The sequence below is a fragment of the Hyperolius riggenbachi genome, chromosome 4 (assembly GCF_040937935.1).
Source record: "Hyperolius riggenbachi isolate aHypRig1 chromosome 4, aHypRig1.pri, whole genome shotgun sequence".
Taxonomy (NCBI): Eukaryota; Metazoa; Chordata; class Amphibia; order Anura; family Hyperoliidae; genus Hyperolius; species Hyperolius riggenbachi.
In genome coordinates, this window is record NC_090649.1 from 296,181,326 (window position 1) to 296,203,052 (window position 21,727).

At 42.3% G+C, this 21,727-nt stretch overlaps 1 protein-coding gene across 3 annotated transcripts in view; it reads left to right on the forward strand.

Annotated features, from left to right (window-relative positions):
- C4H6orf58 (chromosome 4 C6orf58 homolog) overlaps nucleotides 1–15,243 on the forward strand; it is a 192,044-nt gene extending 176,801 nt beyond the window's left edge. For 2 of the 3 annotated variants that reach the window (XM_068231505.1, XM_068231506.1), the window contains 2 exons: nucleotides 8,540–8,778; nucleotides 14,905–15,243. In XM_068231505.1, the coding sequence (XP_068087606.1) occupies nucleotides 8,540–8,778; nucleotides 14,905–15,065 (400 nt within the window). In that variant the 3' untranslated portion in view covers nucleotides 15,066–15,243. Of the gene's footprint in view, nucleotides 1–8,539; nucleotides 8,779–9,419; nucleotides 9,484–14,904 lie in introns of those variants that run through there. The other variant, XM_068231507.1, reaches the window with a different exon arrangement.
- Nucleotides 15,244–21,727: the final 6,484 nt, after the last annotated feature.

Below are 21,727 nucleotides of genomic sequence, written 5' to 3' on the forward strand. Positions count from 1 at the left end.
GCCGGCTGTTCGGAGGGCTGCGGAGAGACCCCCGTGGGACAGAGGACGGCGTGGGAAGCCTCATTAGGATCCGGAGGCTTCCCCCACCCGAGGTGAGTACCCCCCAGGGGATCTTTTGAATGTTACAGAGTCTCTTTAAGGGGCAGCCGTTTCGATCACAGTGATCGAAACGGCTGTGAAATCGTTACACACTGCTGACAGAACGATCGATTTCCGTCCGAAATCGATCGTTCCCGTCGACCCATCCGTGCGGAAGATTTTTCTCGGTCGCCGGCGGGTCGGGAGTGCGTCGTTAGCGGCGTTCGAATGCCCGACGACTGACGCAATACAGCGGTAATACATTACCTGCTCCAGCCGGCGCGAGTCCCCTGGTCTTCTTCTCCACTTCGGGCTCAAGAGCTACACAGAACTTCCTGTCCCGGCAGGAAGTTTAAACAGTAGAGCGCCCTCTACTGTTTAAACTTCCCCTGGACAGGAAGTTCAGTAGCCGGAGCCGGAGCAATGAAGAAGACAGCGGGGACTCGCGCCGGCTGGAACAGGTAATGTATGCAGGGGGGGGGGGGGAGGGGCAGCGGCAGCTCCACAGATTGTGATCGGTTTCAGGCTGAAATCGATTCACAATCTGTTTGCAGTAAAGGTGGCCATACGATCCCTCTCTGATCAGATTGAATCAGAGAGGGATCTATCTGTTGGTCGAATCTGATGGCAAATTGACCAGTGTATGACCACCTTTAGATTTTGGTCTCATCAGACCAGATTTTATTCTCCCAGTATTTTTATTGTCTTGTTCAAATATTGAGCGATCTCTTTAGCAGTGGAGTATTGTGTGGTGAACATGGATAGATGCTTTGTTTGTTGAGTGTGCTACTTATTGTTTTCTTTGAAACAACTGTACCTCCTAATTCCAAGTCCTTCTAAAGGTGCGTACACACGTCTGATTGTCGTTCAAACCGGACATTTGAACTACTTGTCATTCAAACAAAAAGTCGCTCAGACTCCTTGCACACAAACGACAAAACGTTTGAAATGCTAATTACAGCTAATTTACATGTAGTTTGAATGGTCAATAGACTGTATAGAACAATGGAACAGATCAAATGACTGCTCAAACGACTTGTTGTTTAAAAGTCTTTTAGTGTCAAACTAATAGACTTTCAAACAACAAGTCATTTGTACACATGTATGGGCATAACTAGAACAGGTAGTCCACGGTTCCGTCAATCGGATCAGTCAAAACTGCTGCTATCAGTCTAACGATCATTTGCACACACGCCAAACTGTCATTCAAATGACCGGTTTGAATGACAAGTCGTTCAGAAATATCAGACATGTGTACATACCTTAAAGCTCTACATGAGTGTTTCTTGGCTCTTAGACAAACTGATTATTCTTTTGACTCATCTGTCAGAAATCTTGTGAGTAACACCTGGTCCTGGCCAGTTTATGGTGAAATTATGTTCTTCCCACTTATTTATATTTATTATGGTCCCAACAGTGCTCACTTGAACATTCAAAAACTTGGAAATACATATATAATGGGTGCGTGGCTTGCAGGACTCATTGATGGTAGCCTAATGCTGGGCATACACGACCCAGATTCTTCTTATCGATCGAGCCGCTGATGGCTCGATTGATCACACCGACATGTCCGATCACCGTGTGGATAGATTCCCGGCTCGATCCCCGCGGGCGGACAATAGTCAAAAACGAAGCGCTGATAAGCGCTGAGAAGGAAGTGCCCGCGGGGACGAGCAGGAATCGATCCGCGCGGACGAGCGGTGACGCCCCGGCATTGAGTCGCTGGCTCGATTCCGACGTATAAACGTGCCGTGTATGCCCAGCATAAGAGAAGAAATCTGTAACCCGACTTTCTCACCACAGTCCAAAACAGCCTTAAAACTACACTTCTCAGGTCACTATGGAGGAAGAACTGCCCATTGGCCTGGATGCCGAATGCAGAAGGAAGAGGAAACTGACACCCCTAAAAATTGATGTATTTCTTTACCGAGCACAGGCCATGCTAGTACACAAGAATCAAAGATGGCGCCGAATCACTGCCGGGTGGCGAGCGGTGACGCCCCGGCATTGAGTCGCTGGCTCGATTCCGGCGTATAAACGTGCCGTGTATGTCCAGCATAAGAGAAGAAATCTGTAACCCAACTTTCTCACCACAGTCCAAAACAGCCTTAAAACTACACTTCTCAGGTCACGAGGAAGAACTGTCCATTGGCCTGGATGCCAAATGCAGAAGGAAGAGGAAACTGACACCCCTAAAAATTGATGTATTTCTTTACTGAGCACAGGCCACGCTCGCACACAAGAATCAAAGATGGCGCCGAATCACTGCCGGGTGGCTTGTAACAGCAGGTGCTGGGGAGAAAGCCACACACAGATCAGTTTCCTCACTGTACAACAGAGGGAGCAGGGGCTACACAGGATGAGGAGGGTGAAAGCTCCCCATCTGCCAGTTCTCCCTCACTTAGGAACCCAGTAAAATCCCATCTGAGGATCTTTGACCCCAACACCTAAAATGCTCAGGTAGGCCTGGCTCCATCCAGTATGCTAAATAACGCCTCAGCACAATGCATATTAGAAGAGCTGCAGATATCTGATCAGCCACTCACACAGGACTGCATGAAAAATATGCTCCTAGTGTTAAAACAATCCCTGGCTTCAGATTTTAATATGCTCTTTCGATGAGTACAGGCTTCTATTGCAGTGGCATGGAGCATAGAATCTCATGCACAGACGACAGAGTGAACACCCTCACATTACAGCACAACAAGGTCATGGACACTGTATATAAAAAAACTGATGCGTTCAACCAGATGAAACTGAAGCTAATCGACATGGAAGAGAGAAATAGATGTCAAAACCTCAAAATTAGAGGGATTGCTGAAACTGACCAGTGATCATCTAAAGCAATGCCTACATAAGCTGTTCAAAATTCTAACACCACAAGCCCCAGAAAGGGAATCACAATAAACAGAGCTCACCGGGTGTCTAAACCAAAACACCTCCCTAATACTACACCATGTGATGTAACTCTCAGATTTAGATTCAGATCAGTTTTTTTATCACATTAAAGAAGCCATTTTACAAGCTATGCACAACTCTGTCGTATAAAGAATTACATCATCAATCTTAAATCATGACACATGGATTGACCCCCACCTCCTTTGGAGTGATATGCAACCCAATAAGATATATAATATAATAAAGAATTAGAATCAATACAAGCAAATCAACATCTTCCCGGACCTCCCACAGACCACAATAAAATTCAGCAAAGATATGTGTGTTATTACGACTACTCTGACCTAACACTAAATCCATTACAAATGGTGGGGGTTCCCCCTAATTCTTCTCATCAGCAAAGCAGGTTCAACACGTTATGTAAAAGAAGGTCCTAACATTTTCAAAAGCTGGAAGATCAAATCGTATACCCCTTCAACCACCACAAAACCTCCCCCGCAGCAGACGAACAATGCCTTTGACTGAAGAAATGAATGGAGAGGTGGCTGAGTAACTCAGCGGCTTTGCTAGTTTCCTGCTTGATGTGAACATGTTTGGTTCTATTCGTTTTAGTTTTATTTTTTTGCCTTGTTTTTTTGGTCTTCTTTACTAGTTATACCCAGGAAGGATACTCTCACCTATATCTACTAAAACTTGAAATCATAGCTATCAACCATCAGCTACCTTTCCTCCAAGATAATCTACATACTCCCCCTTCACTATGGAACTAATATTTACATCCATTAATGTTAATGGATTCAACTTTCAGATCAAAAGGTTTGCCTTAAACAAAGAACTGGCACATCTAAATACAAATATACTACTATCACAATAAAAAAATATTTTACTGTAGATACTACCCAAAATTACTGTAAAATGAAGAACTACCCAAATGTAATCTTCTTCAATAAGTTTCATAAGAAAAAAAGAGGACTGCTCACAGCCTTTCACCAAAAGATCTCAGTGGAAATCAAAATAGTAATTAAAGACTCCCAGAGAAGATTTGTAATAGCTGTGTGCATTGTAGATAATCAAGCTTACACCATTGTAAACGTCTATGCGCCCAACGCCAGCCAGTTGAAATTCATTAAAGCACTAATATGCAAAAGCAAACATCACCAACTAGGCTCTCTAGTCATGGCAGAAGACTCTAATATCTTCATTGACCCTTAAGCCCCATCTACACGATACAATTCTTTGTACGATTCAATTACGATTCTATTTACGATCCGATTAAATCCGACATGTCCGATCAGGATTCGATTCGATTCAATTCGATTTACAATTGCAAAACAATGGCAAATCGAATTGAATCGAATCCCAATTGGACATGTCGGATTTAATCGGATCGTAAATAGAATCGTAATCGAATCGTACAAAGAATCGTATCGTGTAGATGGGGCTTAAAGTGGATTCACCTCATCCCTATAGATCTTCTGCTCCATCAGAGAGCCTCTTTGACATCCGGAGAACTTTACATGCAAACGAGAAGGATTACTCCCATTATTCTCATGTACACAAATCATGGTTGTGCATTGACTTCGATAAGCTCACCCTGCAAAACATTAAAGAATCTAAGATTCACTCCATTACAGCGTCTGACCACGCACCAATTTCGCTAACTCTGCAAATGACACCCCAACAACGCGCTTTTAACTCCTGGAGTTCAAACAGTTTGCTTCAGCAGAAGGGGAACAATTTATGAAAGATCACATTAGAGATTTCTTTCAGATTAATGATGGTGGGAAAATTGGAATGGCTACTATAAGGGCAGCCCATAAAGCCTTTATTAGGGGAATTTTCATAAGACTGAGGTCTATCTGAAAACATAAAAAAAACCTGAAAAATTAAATACGTTACTCCACCAGATAAAAACTGAAAAAAAAGATGCTAAAAAGTAAATATTCCAGTGAAACATATTCTAAGATCGTTAACCCATTAGCAGCTTCAATAGAGTTATCATGTTTGAGATAAGTGCACTTCTTTTGACTCGACAGAACTCATTGGCCCATATGCAATTCACTTTTTCACCTTAGTTTTCTCCTAGGAGATAATTTTTCATTTTCAATTTAAAATAACTTTCCAGCAATTTTCAACTAAAAAAGTACCAAAAAGTAGTTGAGAAGTACTATCAAAATTGTTTTGAGTAATTTTTTGCTTTCTGAAGGCTTAAAAGGCATTTTATTGGCATGTTTAAAAATATCAACTTGGAGTGAACTAAGGAGGAAAAGTGAATTGCCTATGGGCCATTGTGCTGTAAATTGTTGGAATGTTTTGATCTCTCTCTACTAGCAGAAAATATAGAAACTGAAATCAGAAGTCCTCTTTTATTGTCTCACACTGCCCTCTAGTGACTAGTGGTAATAAATACACATCACAGCAGTACTAATTAGAAGCAGGGAAATGTAACAAATAAGAAATAAAAAAAAGTGCTAAAATAAATTGGCCTGGAGCAATTGGAAGTTTCTAAATAAATTGATTTCTAAAGCATTGCTCTCAGACAGGAAACTTCGGTCACTCTGCCTGATGACTATCAACACATGCTATTAAAAGCTTAACTAACTAACAAAGCCAGAAAATAGTTGGCAAATATTAGGCACAGGCAAGCTAAATCACAAATATAATTCATAGTACATTCACACACACACATAACCATTTCTATAAATTTACCAACAGTTGCCAAGTTGCACTTAGATTGCCTAAATGTGGGCATCTCAGTGGATGAAGTTCACTCCTGTATTAAGAGTTTAAAATCTAATAATCCCCTGACCCGGACAGCTTTGCAAGTGAATATTTTAAATCATTTAATACCTTCTTGGCCCTGAAATTGTGTAGATTATTTAAATCTTTAATGCAATAAGGAACTCTCCTTAGAATACCTTGCAGCAAAAATTTCTATAATGCTCAAATGTGAAAGATGAAAGCAGCCCTTCCAATTATAGGCCATCCACGCTCCTTAACCTCCCCGGCGGTAAGCCCGACCTATGCTCGGGCTAGTCGCCACAGGGGATCACATGGCCCCTGGAGGTTTTTATTTTAATAAAAAAATTGTTGTATTTTGTTAAGCTAGCACTTCGCTAGCTAACCATGTGCCCCAAGTCCCTCCGGTCCCCACCGATCGCCGACGTTATATGTACCCCCCAGGGATCCCGCGATGGTGCAGCCTCCCAATCAGCTCCAGGCTTCGCTATGGGGAGGATCGGAACTGTGCATGACGTCATGACATCGATGACGTCATGTCCGATCATCGCCATAGCGACGAATGAAGCTCATTGGTGAAGCTGCGGCTCTCGCAGGATCGCGGACGGGTACATTTTACCGGCGGCGATCGGGGGGTCAGAGAGGTGCCGGGGGACTTGGGGCACATAGTTAGCTAGCGAAGTGCTAGCTAACAAATAAAAAACACATTTTATTTAAAGAAATCCTTCCCACGGACGCAGCCACTGAAACTGTGTACCGCCAGGAGGGTTAATGGATATACTAAACTTTATGCAAAAATTATTGCCACGGGATTGTTGCAGATATTACCCATGGTAATAGGCTTAGATCAAGTGATTTTCACATAAGGCTGTCAATTTAGTGATGGCACGAGAAGGTTCTTAAACCTTTTTAAGCTATTTAGAACTGAAAAAAAGTGCATTCTCTGTATCTATCAGATGCAGAAAAGGCATTCAACAGGGTGCACTGTGGGTTTCTTACAGCGTCACCGACACTAACCAAATTTGGTTTCCCAGGTAATCTACATAAAGGTATTATGGCACTGTATTCTAATTAGCATAAAAAATGGCACACGTCAAGAGTGTCCACTCCGCCCACCCCATATTTACCTTGATTATGGAAATATTGGCCATATCAAGAAAATATATAGCATGCATAGCACAAGTAAATACAGGCAGTCCTCGGTTAACGAACGAGATAGGGACTGAAGGTTCATTCGTAACCTGAATTCGTTCTTAAGTCGGGACGCCCCCATTCCTTAGGCACAGCGGAAGGCAGATAGGGGACATCTCACCTGTTCCCTGCCGGTGTAACGTTCCATCGTGCTGCCCGGAAGCTGCGCGGCCCGTCCTCTCGCTCCGTTCACTGTCCACCCGGTGGCTACACATGCGTCGCATAATGACGCATCAGGAGGCGCCGCCACTAGGGGGCTTCTCCTGATTGCGTGACGTCATCGCGGTGGGTCGGCGGGCGTTCGTATCAGCGGGTCATTCGTAAGTCGGGCGTTTGTAAACCGGGGACTACCTGTACATACAAAATAACAGCATCATGCTTCAGAGCAAGAAGCAACACAAGAGAACTCGGCCCCCACCAGTTACAATCTAGAACCGTACAGAAATATAAATGATCTGGTTCAAGCAAATAAGAGCCCCATTTTCTCTTAAAGTGCCCATACATGGTACCATTTTTTTCATCCAATTTTACCATTTCTGTGTAGTATGATGGTACCCATACACGGTACAATAAAAACATTAAATTCTCCCATTTTTCTGGCGATTGAATCGAATGAAATCGATTGAATCGAATGAAAGTTGAAAATAATCTTTTTTTTTTATCAAGAAAGACGAACAATTATCCCATTTTTTTCCGTAAAAAAATGATCAGACATGTTGGAAAAATCTCTATATTCGATCTAACAGAATAATCAAACTAAATTATCTAATAAACAAAAAAATTAAAAATTGTACCATGTATGGGCACCTTTGGGGTAAATTAAGTGAATATACTGAAAGGATAATTTAGACAGTTCCCTTATATTACATAGAAATGGTAATATTGGATGAAAAAAAAAACTGTACCATGTATGGGCACCATAATAGAAATAAATTCTCCGTTACTATGTGGAGGCAGGCAGCAGGAAGAACAGAGGCCAGTATAGGCTACAAAAAGGCGTTAAATAGAGAGGGAGACTATTAAGCAAGCATATGGTGCTCAGTCTAGACAACCTACTTAATGCTAGTAGGAGCAAGAAACAGAGAAGATGTAGAAGAAGAGAAAGAGAAATTGATGTTTTTTTCCACACCTGGGCCCATATGCAATTATCTTTTTCACCTGAGTTTTCTCCTAGGAGATCATTTTTCAACTTTTTTTTTAAATAACGTTTCAGCATTTTGTAATCTAATAAGTACCTAAAAGTAAGTGCACATGTACTATCAAATTTATTTTGAGTGTTTTATTGCTTGTTGGCACTTTAAACGGCATTTTATTGACAAGTTTGAAAATATCACCTAGGAGAAAACGCTGGAGAAAAATGTAATTGCATATGGGCCCTGAGGTCCTGGATTAGAGAAAATGAACTGTTTCTTTCTTTCTTCCTTCCTGACTTCCCTTCTCCTTCCTTCCTTCCTCCCTCCCTCCGTTCTTTCTTCTTCTTTCTTTATTTCTTTGTTTGTGTGTACTTTAATGCAGTGTCTGAGCGAGCAAACCAACAATATGTACTGACTATTCCTGCTGGTTCAAGACAGATCATCTAGCAAGAAGTTGTTTAATATATCAAATTTATAGTGTCATTTATATTTGTATACAGGTTACGTTACCTTTCAGCACCTGAAGGAAACTTTGGTACAGACTGGGCAACAGCTGTTGAATTCATAGCAGCCACACACTTCCCCACTGATTTTCAGAGTACAAATGAGTTCCAGATTTTTCTTCCACATAGGAAGCTGGTTGATGGTGATAAGGCCCCCTACATTGCCGACTTCACTGAACAGGAAAACAGGGTTCTATCCACACTGAACCTGATCAATAAAACCAATTCTTATTCAGGTAAGCTTATCTTATAAGTTAAGTGTCAAACTTATTTTCATGTGCATTAGGATTAGCAATGCATGACTGACTGCTAAGAGCCTAAAATATATAGTGTTAAACTTGACAACAAGTGAGCATTAGATAGTTTGTATTAAAAAGTTAAAAAATGAAATTTAAATTGTCAAGTTACAGACTGGAAATGTTTTGCTGTATGAATATTTTAGGCAGGGTGGATCCACATCAGCATTTGTTGTGGAATGAAGGACAATGAAAACTCACCTATTCAGACAAACATGAAAAATAACCTGGGGCACATTAAAGAGACTCTGTAACAAAATTTTGAGCCTTATATTTCTTCTATCCTATAAGTTCCTATAGCTGTTCTAATGTGCTCTGTCTTACTGCAGCCTTTCCTAGTTGCACAGTGGGCTGTGTTATCTCTGTTACATGATCTAATCTTCTCTCCTCTGTCGGGTCTGTCGGGCTCAGGCAGTCAGGCTGGAATGTGCTGTGCTGCTTGTGATTGGATAGAAGCTATACACACCCTCTCCAGGCCCCCTGCACACTCTGTATGACTCACACACTGAGCTACTCTCAGCCTATCACTTGCTATGTCTTTTGTTTGTAAACACTGCCTAAAACTGTTAATTACAAACCAGGATTGCAGCAAGGAAGTGGCAGAAACAGCACGGAGGGGCACAGGAGAACATAATGAATAGAATGGTATGTTTTTTATTGTAAGAATTTTACAATACAGATTCTCTTTAAAGCAGATCTGGGAGCAAATCCCTTTCTCCCTAAAAGTTAGATATTTACCTCAATAGTTGGAAGCCTCTCTATACTCCAGACACTTCCCAGTCCTCCTTGACCCCTTTGCTTCTTCCCAGGACCCTCTTCTTTATGTAATGGCAGAGGACATCAGCATGGTACACATGCTAGATTCTTGGACTAAGACAGTCGTAATTGGCCCCCTTGGCCAAGTGTCATTTAGCATGTGTACCAAGCTTTAGGAAGAACTTGATGCTACTTATTATGAACTCCATATATTAGTTCAGGAAAAAAGTTCATGCTTCCAGGCTAAATCTATGGGTGATGTTCAAATAAAATGAAACTTAGTTTACAGTTAGTCAGCAGAATTTGTCTTTCCATTATATATGTCTAATGGAAAGATGGCTGGATAGTATACTAGTTAAAGGCACCACCTTTGACAAACAAGACCAGTGTTTGAATCCTGGCTGCAGCCAGTTAGCATATTTAGTAAAAAGTGTTCTTGGGAGAGACTCTCTAATGCTTCAGGGTGGCTTATTGTGCATGCCCTTTGTGGCTGCAGCTCTCAAGTGCTTTGTGTCCGAAAGGAAAAAAGCACTATAAAAATGTCTTATTATTATTTATTATACAGTATAATCAGAAGGTGTGATTTCCTTGAGGTAAGACCAATTAGCAATGTTCTTGTTATGGGAATGGGTACTGTTGATCTTGGCACGTGATAGGCATGGTCTTTCCCAACGTGTGTAATCCAAGTGTGTAAAGGTTTTCATCAGAGAACTCTGCACGAGATGATGTATAAGTGACCCTTAAAGAGAATCAGGTATGCTTAAAAGCAAGAAGAGATTCGAGAGCCCAATATGGTGCAGTATTGTCAGGTAAAATGAAGAGTTCAATACAATTTTATGTGTATATACTCACAAACATGGGTTACCAATAGGCAACCACTTTAAATGCAGGTGGGGAGCATTAGGACCTGACCCCACTCAGGTTCAGAAGTCGCTCTCTGTAGATAGTAGATGAGGATGCACCCCTCCACCCAGGGTGGACTAGAAGATCAGCAAAAACTCGGAGGCGCCACAGTAGAGTAAAACATTTTAAAAACTGCTTAAAAGCAGAGGGGGATGTTAGGGTGGACTTACCTCCCTCTTACAAAAAAAGAAAACTCACTTGAGTCTCGATACAACAGAATTGACAAATAATATATTCAACTCTCTACTCTGGCGCCTCAATATAATGAGTTTTTGTTAAAGAGAATCAGAGATGTATGGTCAGTGTCAGCAGAAATTACCATCGATCGCCCGCGGGTAGGGAGCACGTCGCTAGCAGCGTTCGAGTGCCTGACGAGCGTCGAAATACAGCTGCAATACATTACCTGATCCAGCCAGCGCGAATCCCCCGGTCAACGCTTCGCGTTTCCGCGCTGGGCTCCGGATCCAGCAAGCTTCACTTCTTCCTGTCCCGGCAGGAAGTTTAAACAGTAGAGGGCGCTCTACTGTTTAAACTTCCCCCAGACATGTAGAAGTGAAGCCTGCCGGACCCGGAGACCAGACCAGAGCGGAGAAGACAGCAGAGACCTGGGGAGTCGCGCCGGCGGAGCAGGTAATGTATGCGGGGAGGGGGGGAGCGGCATCAGCAGCACCACCACCGCCACAGATTGTGAACGGTTTCAGGCTGAAATCGATTCACAATCTGTTTGCAGTAAAGGCAGCCATATGATCCCTCTCTGATCAGATTCGATCAGAGAGGGATCTATCAGTTGGTCGAATCTGATGGCAAATCGACCAGTGTATGGCTACCTTTAGTCACCACAAAGGCTCTGTCTTGTTTAGTGAGATAATCTCATTGTTGGACCTCATAGACCAAGCTTTCTATGAAAATGTATGAGTTTGTATTATTCTAAACTAATAGTATTGTCTAAATTCCTAGTGGATTCCTCCATTTTACTAAGAATAGCTATTCCTCCTCCCTTATCCACCTGTTTATTAATAATATTTTAAATCATTTGTATATCAATATTTTGTAGAGTTTGTATGAAATTTAGTGTGTCGTGATTGAAGTTAAAAAGTTGGTGGCATTAAAATGTGACCCGCATTTAATGTATGGATATATTTTTCCAGTACTAGATTGTTTGTATTAACAAACAGGTACGTTTTACACTATTGGTGACAATGAGAATGAGGATGGATTCCATATGGTCTGCTCGGTTAAGGTCTTTTACAACAAAAAATGGTTTCAGCGTTATTTTGTATATGCTACTTAAACAGAACCTACCACTTTAATGGTTTGCAGGTCAGTGTTCTGTCATTTGATAAAGCTTTATATTTTACTCTGTTTAAACAAAGTTTGAGCATTGTTTTTTATGTGATGTATTGCACCACATTCATTTTGTATTAACACCCTAAGTCTTTCTTTGACTTGCTCACATCCTGTGGTTTATGTGACTTTTAGATGAGCCTAGCAATGCATTGACCACATTTCCTTTGTTTTTGCACAATTACAGATTTTTGACTTTAGAAATGATCTTCAACTTGCAATAGAACTTCAATTAAACTCAGCTGTCACAAAAATCTTAAGCAAGATTTACTATTTACATTTTGTATGATGATAATGCTTGCAAAACTTCATATACGCTGATGGATAACTGAATGTTGAGTTTGCTGACTTAATATTACAAGATGAATAATTGAATGCCTTCACTTCAGATGTAATTTTCAAAATTGATTTAGTCAAATATGCTTTGTGTAATCTAGAAACAGTACGCAAAAAAATTATTCTCACAACATTTTCTAGTAATACTCAGTTAAGCAGTTTATTAATCCCTTTTTTTTTTTTACCTCCCTGGCGTTATGATTATTTCCGGATTTTAGCGTCTGAAAGCGGTGCAATTTTTAACACACTTTTAGACCCTAAAAATCATACTACTGGATAGATCTGCGGCAGCCCTGCATATAACTCACCTCCCAAGGATCCAGCTCGAGGTTACTGCTCTAAGCTGCAGATTTCCACCTGTTGGCACTCAAACCTATTGCTTGACCCACTGAGTTGTGCTCCCATTTTTGCCTGAGGAAGTGGGGTCACGCCCGCGAAATGCGTTGCATTTGTGGAGTTGAATAAATTATTTGTCAATTCTGTTTTATCGAGACTCAAGTGAGTTTTCTTTTTTTTGTAAGAGGGAGGTAAGTCCACCTTAACATCCCCCTCTGCGTTTAAGCGTTTTTTAAAATGTTTTACTCTACTCTGGCGCCTCTGTATACTGAGTTTTTGCTGATCTTCTAGTCCACCCTGGGTGGAGGGGTGCATCCCCATCTACTATCTACAGAGAGCGGCTTCTTAACCTGAGTGGGGTCAGGTCCTAATGCTCCCCACCTGCATTTAAAGTGGTTGCCTATGGGTAACCCGTGTTTGTGAGTATATACACATAAAATTGTATTGAACTCTTCATTTTACCTGACAATACTGCACCATATTGGGCTCTCGAATCTCTTCTTGCTTTTAAGCATTTATTGCTAAGGAGGTTAAGGGTAAAAAATTTTACTTCCCGAATCCAGGTGGCAGTCAGATAAATCCTCTGGATCAACTCTGCTGGGAATTAACTAGTAATTATAGGCCCAGATATTTTTAAATGCAGATATAGAATTTGTCATAACCACTTCCTGTGTTAAAATATTCAACATTTTAACAATTCTTACTGTAAAGAACTCCTTCCGAAATAGATGGCAAAACCTTATTTACTCCATATGCAGACCATCATGTCCCCTTGTCCTTTGTACAAGACTAAGGACAAAGAGCTGATCTACCAAGCTTTTGTATCAAGCCCCTTTTACACTTAATCAGTTGGTGTGCGTTAGTACGCGTTGGTATGCGTTGGTATGCGTTGGTACACGTTTTTTCCATAGCAGTGCATTGTGACAAATATTTCAGTTAAAACGTGTTAAGTGTGAAAGGTGCCATAGATAAACATGGGCATTACTTTGAAAATCATTTTTCTTTCTGTTTTAACTGAGATCAACTGATTAAGTGTAAAAGGGCCCTTACCCTCTGATGTATACATGTTGATCAGGTCACCCCTTAGCGGTCTTTTTTACAAGCTAAATAAACCCAGTTTGTCCAATCTTTATTGGTAAGTGAGACATTCCATCCCTTTGATTTAGTTGCCTATCTTTGTACCTGTTCTAGTATGTTAATGTCCTTCCTATAGTGTGGTGCCCAAAACTGTATCCCATACTCCAGATGTGGCTCACAAGTGATTAAATTTGTTATCAAGTTCCTAAGTCCTTCTCCAAGTCTGATGTTCCCAGCTGCAAGCCATTTATCATATATATTGCTCTACCATTGGCATGTCCAAGCTACATGACCTTACATTTATTTAAACTAAATTCCATCTGCCATCTGTCTGACAATATAGTCATGCTATGGAGATCATGCTTTGTGTTTATAAGTTTGCATAATTTTGTATCACCTCTTACCTACAAAGAAGGCAACATTACTCTGTATTCCATCTGCTAGATCATTAATAGATTATTAACTTTAATAAATAGATTGAAAAGGATTGGACCTAGTACTGACCGTTGCAGAACTCCACTGCTAACAGTTTCCCATTTTGAATATGCCGATTACCCCCATTCTTTGCTTCTTGTCCCTTAGCTAGTTTTCTATCCACATACACACATTTTCTTCTAGTCCCTGTATCTACAGCTTCTACACCAGGCTATTGTGGGGAACAGTATCAAAAGTACATTACATACAGTACATAGCTGCCCCAAGATTTAAATGTGCATTCGCCACTTCATAAAAGTTGAGCATATTGTGAGACAAGACCTGTATTGTAAACCCATGTTAATGATCTAAAATGAGATTATTCTGTGCTATAGCACAGTCTTGTATAGCATCTTTTAGAATACCTTCAAAACAGTTTACACACAACTGATGTTAAGCTTATAGGTCTGTACTTTCCCAGTTCTGATCTTTACCCCTTCTTAAATAAGGACAAACTTCAGCTTTACCCCAGTAAATGTTGTCATGTTACATTGTTAGTTGGGTTGAACAAAGACATACGTCCATCAACTACAATGCACAACTACTCACTAGACTTTTGGCAATCTTTACGGTCCAATGTGGCCTAGGTGAAAGTGTAAAGGTTTTGCCACCTTATAATCCCAGTCAGATTTGCAAGTTTACATACTGTATGTCCGCTAGTAATCTCTTCCATGGTAGAGCCTTGGTATATCAGATGCACAGTGGCATGGATATTTCTGTTTGTGTGCGATATTGCCATGTCCATAAGTTACACTGAAATAAAACAAATATCTGTTCTGCTCGATGGTTAAGAATTTACACACTACAAAAAATCCTATTTTCATTTGTCTTCTTTCTTAGGTGGATTACTTTTAAGGTTCTGGAAAAGAGCCATGTGCTCAGATAAAGCAAGGGCTGCTGGACAAGATCTTCTTCGTAATGTGGTCAATAATTCACACATGACAGCACAGAACATATTAACAATTATTATGGAGCTGGTTAACAATCCTACATGTGGTTAGAGATAGCCAAGCATGCATACTGTAGAAATGGAATAATATTAATTTAACAGCATTACACTATGGAAAAATGGCAAGTTGACACTCTTGTAGTAAGGCAATACTGTTGCACCTAATTTTCCAATTAGTGATTCTTGTTTAGCTTACATCTTTCTCATTAATAAACACCCTCTTGAAAATACATTTGAGAGTTCTCTTTATTAGTCTTGTAAGTAATTATAAAGAGAAAGGCTGATGTAAAGCCAGATAATAAGTGGACTCTTCTTGTTTCAGGATTGCCTGGCAGCTATTGAAGACATAATATACGAGGCACAACTGAATTACTATAAGCACCTTCCCATAATTGCTGTCACAAACTTTATTTTCCTTTTACTTGTGGAATTATCTTTTCTTCAGTTTCATTATTGGTTCCATTATTTTAAAATCAGGACATCCTTCCTCCACCCATCCTTACCCTTTGTTCAGGAAAGGTATCCATTAAATAAAAATATATAATGTACTTATCTAACACTATTCTCAGTGTTCATGGTTACATGACTATAGGTTCTTTAGAAGTTCCTGGCAGTCTGGGTCATGCCGCTTCCCATAAACTCATGTTGAAGGACCACTATCGTGAAAAAAGTAGGCAGTTAAAATCTGACAGAACCGACAAACTTTGGACTAGTCCATCTCCTCGTAGGGGATTCTGAGGATTTTCTTTGTTTTCAACAGCATTTCCTGAACATCAGTTTAACTGGAAAAATAGTAAGATACCAGCCGGCCTCCCTACTCACTTGCACACTATTTTGTCAGTTAGACTTTGCAACTGCTGTTCAGGAAATGCTGTTGAAAACAAAGAAAACCCTGAGAACCTCCCCCCCTCCCCCCATGAGGAGATGGACTGGCCCAAAACCTGTAGTTTCTGTCAGATTTTAATTGCCTACTTTTTTCACGGTAGTGGTCCTTTAAAGGTAAGCCTGGCAGTTTGGGCCTTACCTTCTTCCATAAGGCACTGTTGGTCAGTGTTTACCCAATCTTAGGTGCAGTGCCTCACCTCCGAAGAGGAGCAACCTAACAGCAGGGCCGGATTTGTGGGCAGGCCTCCGAGGCCCAGGACTAGGGCGATTAAATTTGCAACCTTTATTGGGGCGGCCACAGGTGACAGGTTATCCATAGTCACCTGAGCCGCCCGTAAACCGCAACTGTCTGTCCGCAGCCGCCCGCCCAGCTTGCCACTCTGTATGTGTGAGGTGGAGGCGGCAGCTGCAGTTGCCTGGCTATGAGGAGGAGGCGGGACCCGGAGGACTGAGGAGGAGATCAGAGGCGTGCGATCATCATAGTGAGCTGCCTGGACTCGAGCGAGTCTGCCTGCACTTGTGACCTGGCAGCAAGCCACTACTAGGGACTGTAGGCAGACTCTCTCGCTCTCGAGTCCCAGGTAGCCAGCTCCAAGCTTCCAACTTGCGGCGGGCGGTGAGAGCAAGCGAGCGCATCTTGCTACAGGGCTCCCCCGCTGTCAGTCAACTTCACTGACGTGACGTCACGTCAGCACAGCGCTGGCCAGGAGACTGTCGTGGATGGGGAGGTCTCGCGGTGCCGCTGGGGCTGATGGTTGTTTGACAGCCCCAGAGTGCAGGCACCGAGGAGAACGAGACCTTCCTTTCCTAACTATCTGCCGTGCACAGCCCTGGCTCCAGCCTTCAGTGTCTGCACCTGCAAACTTGACTGTAAGTGAACATACAGTCAGAAATAGCCTGCTGGAGCATCATGTCTGTCTGTGTCACACTGACTATAAAATCAAAGGTAGAATGACAAATGCTGGGTGGTGATGTTTACTGAGGCCCCCCTCCACTTTAGAACCCAAATGTTAATTTTTTAATGTATGTAACTTATTTTAATATTAATTAGGTAATTATATATGCGGGGGGCTTTTTACCAGTCCCCATCCTCTGTCTTTGCTTTCTGTGGTCCCTTAATGCTCTGCTTCTGCCCTATCCAGCCCATGCTCTCTGTCTTCTTATTTAGTCACACTGTACAGCATGTGTGCAGACGATCCTGGCCACAACCGGTCACACTCCCGTGGCAGGGAATGCTCTGCGCATGCGCATTTTGCCAACTCGGTGCTTGCACAAAATGCTCTGAAGGGTATTTCAATCAGGGCCCTCCCGTTACCGCCCATGCACTCTGGCGTGCAAATGGGCTGGATTGCGGACTTACTTTATAGTGGGAGAATGGTGGTAATAAAGCAGACGGACTACAGAGGGCTGGAGGAAGCCCCAGGTAAGTATAAATCTTTTTCCTTAAAAGTTTACCTGAGACTGGAAAAAGTTTTATTTTACTTCGCTGGGGCTTCCTCCAGCCCCTCATAGCCTTACAGGTCCCTTGGTTTCCCTATCTGGTCTGTTATGCTGTCCCTCTTCAAAAGCTTGTCCACTAGACCAGTCATTGCTAAGGCACATGCGCAACCCAGGCCATGCGATTTCTCAATCAGGTTCCAACTGCTGGGAGCGTTCTGCGCATTAGTAGAATGCTCCTCGCCATGGGAGCACAATCAAGGAGATCATATTTCAGAGGGTGTATAGACACAACTGAATGGACCAGGCGGGAACCTAGGGACTTGTAAGGCTATGAAAGGCTGAAAGAACCCTCATGTACTTAAAATTGAACTTGTTTTCCCCTATCAAGCTCACTTTAAAATCACATTCACTGAAGGAGTTGCTGCTTTTTCTTTGTTGGGAGCAGGGATGAGCATTCCAATTGGTAAAGCTGTTATGAACAGAGCTCAAATTTAAACTGATGCGCACTGCGGAAGTTCAGATAACTCACCCTCATCATCGCTGCTCTGCACATTGCATTTCTGCTCTTCCAACTGTGAATGATAAAGTAGCTGGAGAGCTGAAATGCTATGTGGAAGGCAGCGCACAGAGTTTGCCACAAGGGTGAATTAACCCCTGTTGTCATGGAGTGCATCAGTTTAAATTTGAGTTCTGTTTCAAAACATTCAGAACAGAGGTACCGATCGTAATGCTCATCCCTAGTTGGAACCGTGGTTTGACACCAGAGAGGATAGAGAATGCGCTGGATGAAGCATTAAAGGGGTGACAGCGCAGCAACAACCCTAGCAAAACAGAGGAGCCATCTACCTTATGAGGAATGGTAAGAAGCCCCCAGGTATGGCTACTTCTTTAAAGGCTATATGAGGTAAAATAAATAAGTGAAACTTTACTTACCTGGTCCCCCTAGAAATCTATCTGCTCCATCGCTGAAGTTGCTTTGTCATCCAGGCTACTGCTGTCTATCCCCTCTGTAAGCACACCCACCCATGGATGTGTTGCAGACTTTTGTGCATGTGTGGATGTGCTGTGTGGCTCTCGCGATCGCACTTCCGTGAAGGGATGCATTCTTTGTGAACAGCGCAAGCACATAATGCTCTGGGAGCATGATTACAAGAGGCGTGCATGTCCAGGTGGGGTCGGCAATCTTACAGAGGGGACAGCGGCAGCCTGGAGGACAGCAGAACATCAGCACTAGAGCAAATAGACTTCTACGGGCTGTACGAAGACCAAGCAAGTAAAGCACCACTGCTTTACTTTACCTCATATATCCTTTAAGGGCATCTGAACTGTATGTGTGTGTACACACACGCACGCATGTGTGAATAATAAATAAGCAACATTTTGTGGTTTATTTCAAAGGTTAAAAGGCAGCGTTGAAAAAATTGTATATGTGTGTGTGTATGTGTATGTGGTGGTGGTGGTGGTGGTGGTGGTGGAGGGGGGGGGGGGGGGGCGGCTGTTCACACTGGGCCTTGGGTGGAAAAAAGTACAAATCCGGCCCTGCCTAACAGAAGTCCCGTGATGCCAGAAAATGTGAACTAGAATAAGTGTACAGGGTTGTTTTTTTGTTTGTTTGTTTTTTCTTTCTAGCAAGCACCTTTACTGGTTTATTTTTTAATGTGGTATAATTTCTTTTGCTCCCAGCATGCTATTTTGTCTTTGCAACAACATTATCAGCAGCTCTTTTGCCATTTGTTATCCATCATTCAGCTTCCCTTAACCAACCCACAGAATGAAAATCTACTTCCCGGCTCATAACCTCCACCTTTCTCCTTATTGTTCATCCCTTTCTGATACCTACCCCTAACTATATTGTTACCTGAAAGCTAAAGGTGGCCATAGATTTGCAGCAGATTCGTCAATAGATTTCTGTCAGATGCCTGTCAAGTCGAATCTGACAGGAATATATCTGATGTTTGCCGCACACTAGGAACAGATTTCCAATAGATTTCAGAATTAATTCTATTGGAAATCGATCTAAATGCATTATTGGACCATTAGATCCAATTCAACTCTATGGGCCATTGATCTGCTTCTGGCACCTAGATTTTCCATTGTGTCAGACAGATCAAATCGATCAAAATCGGCCGCAAATCGATCGATCGATAGATTTGATAGAAATTATTTCTGATCGATTCTAGAGAAGTACAGTATGTACAGTGTATGGGCCCCTTAAGTCCTTCCTGACACCTAATCCTTCCAGATTAAACTCGTATTCTAACTCCTAACTCGACCCTTCCCACCCCCCTCCCAAGAAAAAAGAAATAAATAAAACAAACTAATATAGCAACTAGAAACATTAAAGTGTACCTGAAATTATATATATATATATATATATATATATATATATATATATATATATATATATATATATTTATATATATATATATATATATACACACACACACATGGGGCTTCCACCAGCCCCCTTCAGAATCATTGTTCCCTGCCGTCTTCCAAGGCACAGTCCGGCTACGCAAGCTCTGCCCCTTTGCAAGTAGGCACAGAACGCACCTAGCATTGGAAGCGTGATAGGGTACATGCGCACAGCCAAGCTTTGCATGCGCAGTTACCTTTGACTGTCTGTCTGACTTACTGGGCCCCCCGTAGTGGAGGATCCAGGTGGCCTGGAAGGATGGGGCCCTCTGCCTCAAGCCCGGGCTTTAGGAAGCCCCTTAACATAAATATAGATGAAAGAAAAGAAAGAAAGAAAGGATGGATAAAGTTTTTGAATCTTGCTCTGACGTTTTTAATATCTCTAGATACAACTTTCTATTATACAGTGTCACTCAATAGATACACTTCTAACACGGTGTCATTAGTTAACAATTTTCCAAGGAAATAAAGTAATGAGCTTTAAAGAATGATGTTTTTTTTTCCTTTTAATTACTTGGTTCATAGATCAGAGTAATTATATTTTAACAGATATCATGTATTATAATCTTAAAGTAATTACTGCAGCTGCCAGCTGTTGAATAATTAGTTTAATTCACCCAAGAAATGTTTTGCCACAAGCTCTGTTTGTATCATTGACAACATACAAACAGGCAGATTACAAGGAGAACACAACATCCAGCAGCGTCTGGGGCATCTGTGGATTGCAGTGGCTGAAGTTCAATGCCTGCTGATAAGGTGTCTAGTGTCAGCCCAGTCCCAGTTTGTGAACAACTACAGAAATAAAGAGGCTGGAAATCACATTTGTCTGTTTCAAAATTAGAGATAAAAGAAAAGTGAATACTTACCTACCTTATCTTCCTTTCCTGACACAATTGGCAATATTCATAAGGGTAAAGCTGGCCATACACTGGTCCGATTTGCCGCCGTTTCGACAGCAGATTTGATCACTGGGATCGAATCTGCTGCCAATTGTTTGCGCTACACGCCGAATTTCGATCCATTTCGTCCGATCCCGTCGATCGCTCCGTGCGGAAAATAACCGTCGATCGCCCACGGGTAGGGAGCGCGTCGCTACCGGCGTTCGAGTGCCCGACGACCGACGCAATAGAGTGGCAATACATTACCTGCTCCGCCGGCGCAACTACCCCCGGTCACCGCTGCTCTGTGTCCGCGCTGGCCTCCGGCATGCTTCAGTTCCTCCTACCCGGCAGGAAGTTTAAACAGTAGAGGGCGCTCTACTGTTTAAACTTCCTGCCGGGCATGAAGAAGTAAAGCATGCTGGACCTGGAGACCAGAGCGGAGACGGAGCAGCGGTGACCGGGGGCAGTCGCACCAGCGGAGCAGGTAATGTATGCGGGCGGGGGGAGCGGCGGCAGCACCACCACCACCACAACAGATTGTGAACGGTTTCAGGCTGAAATCGGTTCACAATCTGTTTGCAGTAAAGGTAGCCATACGATCCCTCTCTGATCAGATTCAATCAGAGAGGGATCTATCTGTTGGTCGAATCTGATGGCAAATCGACCAGTGTATGGCTACCTTAAATTCTACCTTCTGAAATCTGATAGGACAGTCTACTCTTCAACTATGAGTGCCACTCTTCCCATTGGTCAGTTTTTTTTAGTATATTCACCTTGAGCTGACAAGAGAGGCAGGTGTTTATAGGTTGCCATGTAATTGTAAAGGAAAATAAAATTACCTGGAAGTATTTAGTTGTCTGGTGCATGCATAATAACAAAACAACGTGTATAGTGCTTTTTCCCATAGGACTTTGTTTAACCATTTCCGGACCAAGGTGATAGAGATCTACGCCCTGTTTTGATGGGCTCCTGGCTGGCAGGGCGTAGATCTCTATCACCGGCGCCGCTGCTCCCCGCCGCGATCGTGCGCACCGAACCGGCTGCACTTAGCTGTCTTATGACAGCTAAGGCTTCCGGGTATCGGCAGGAGCCG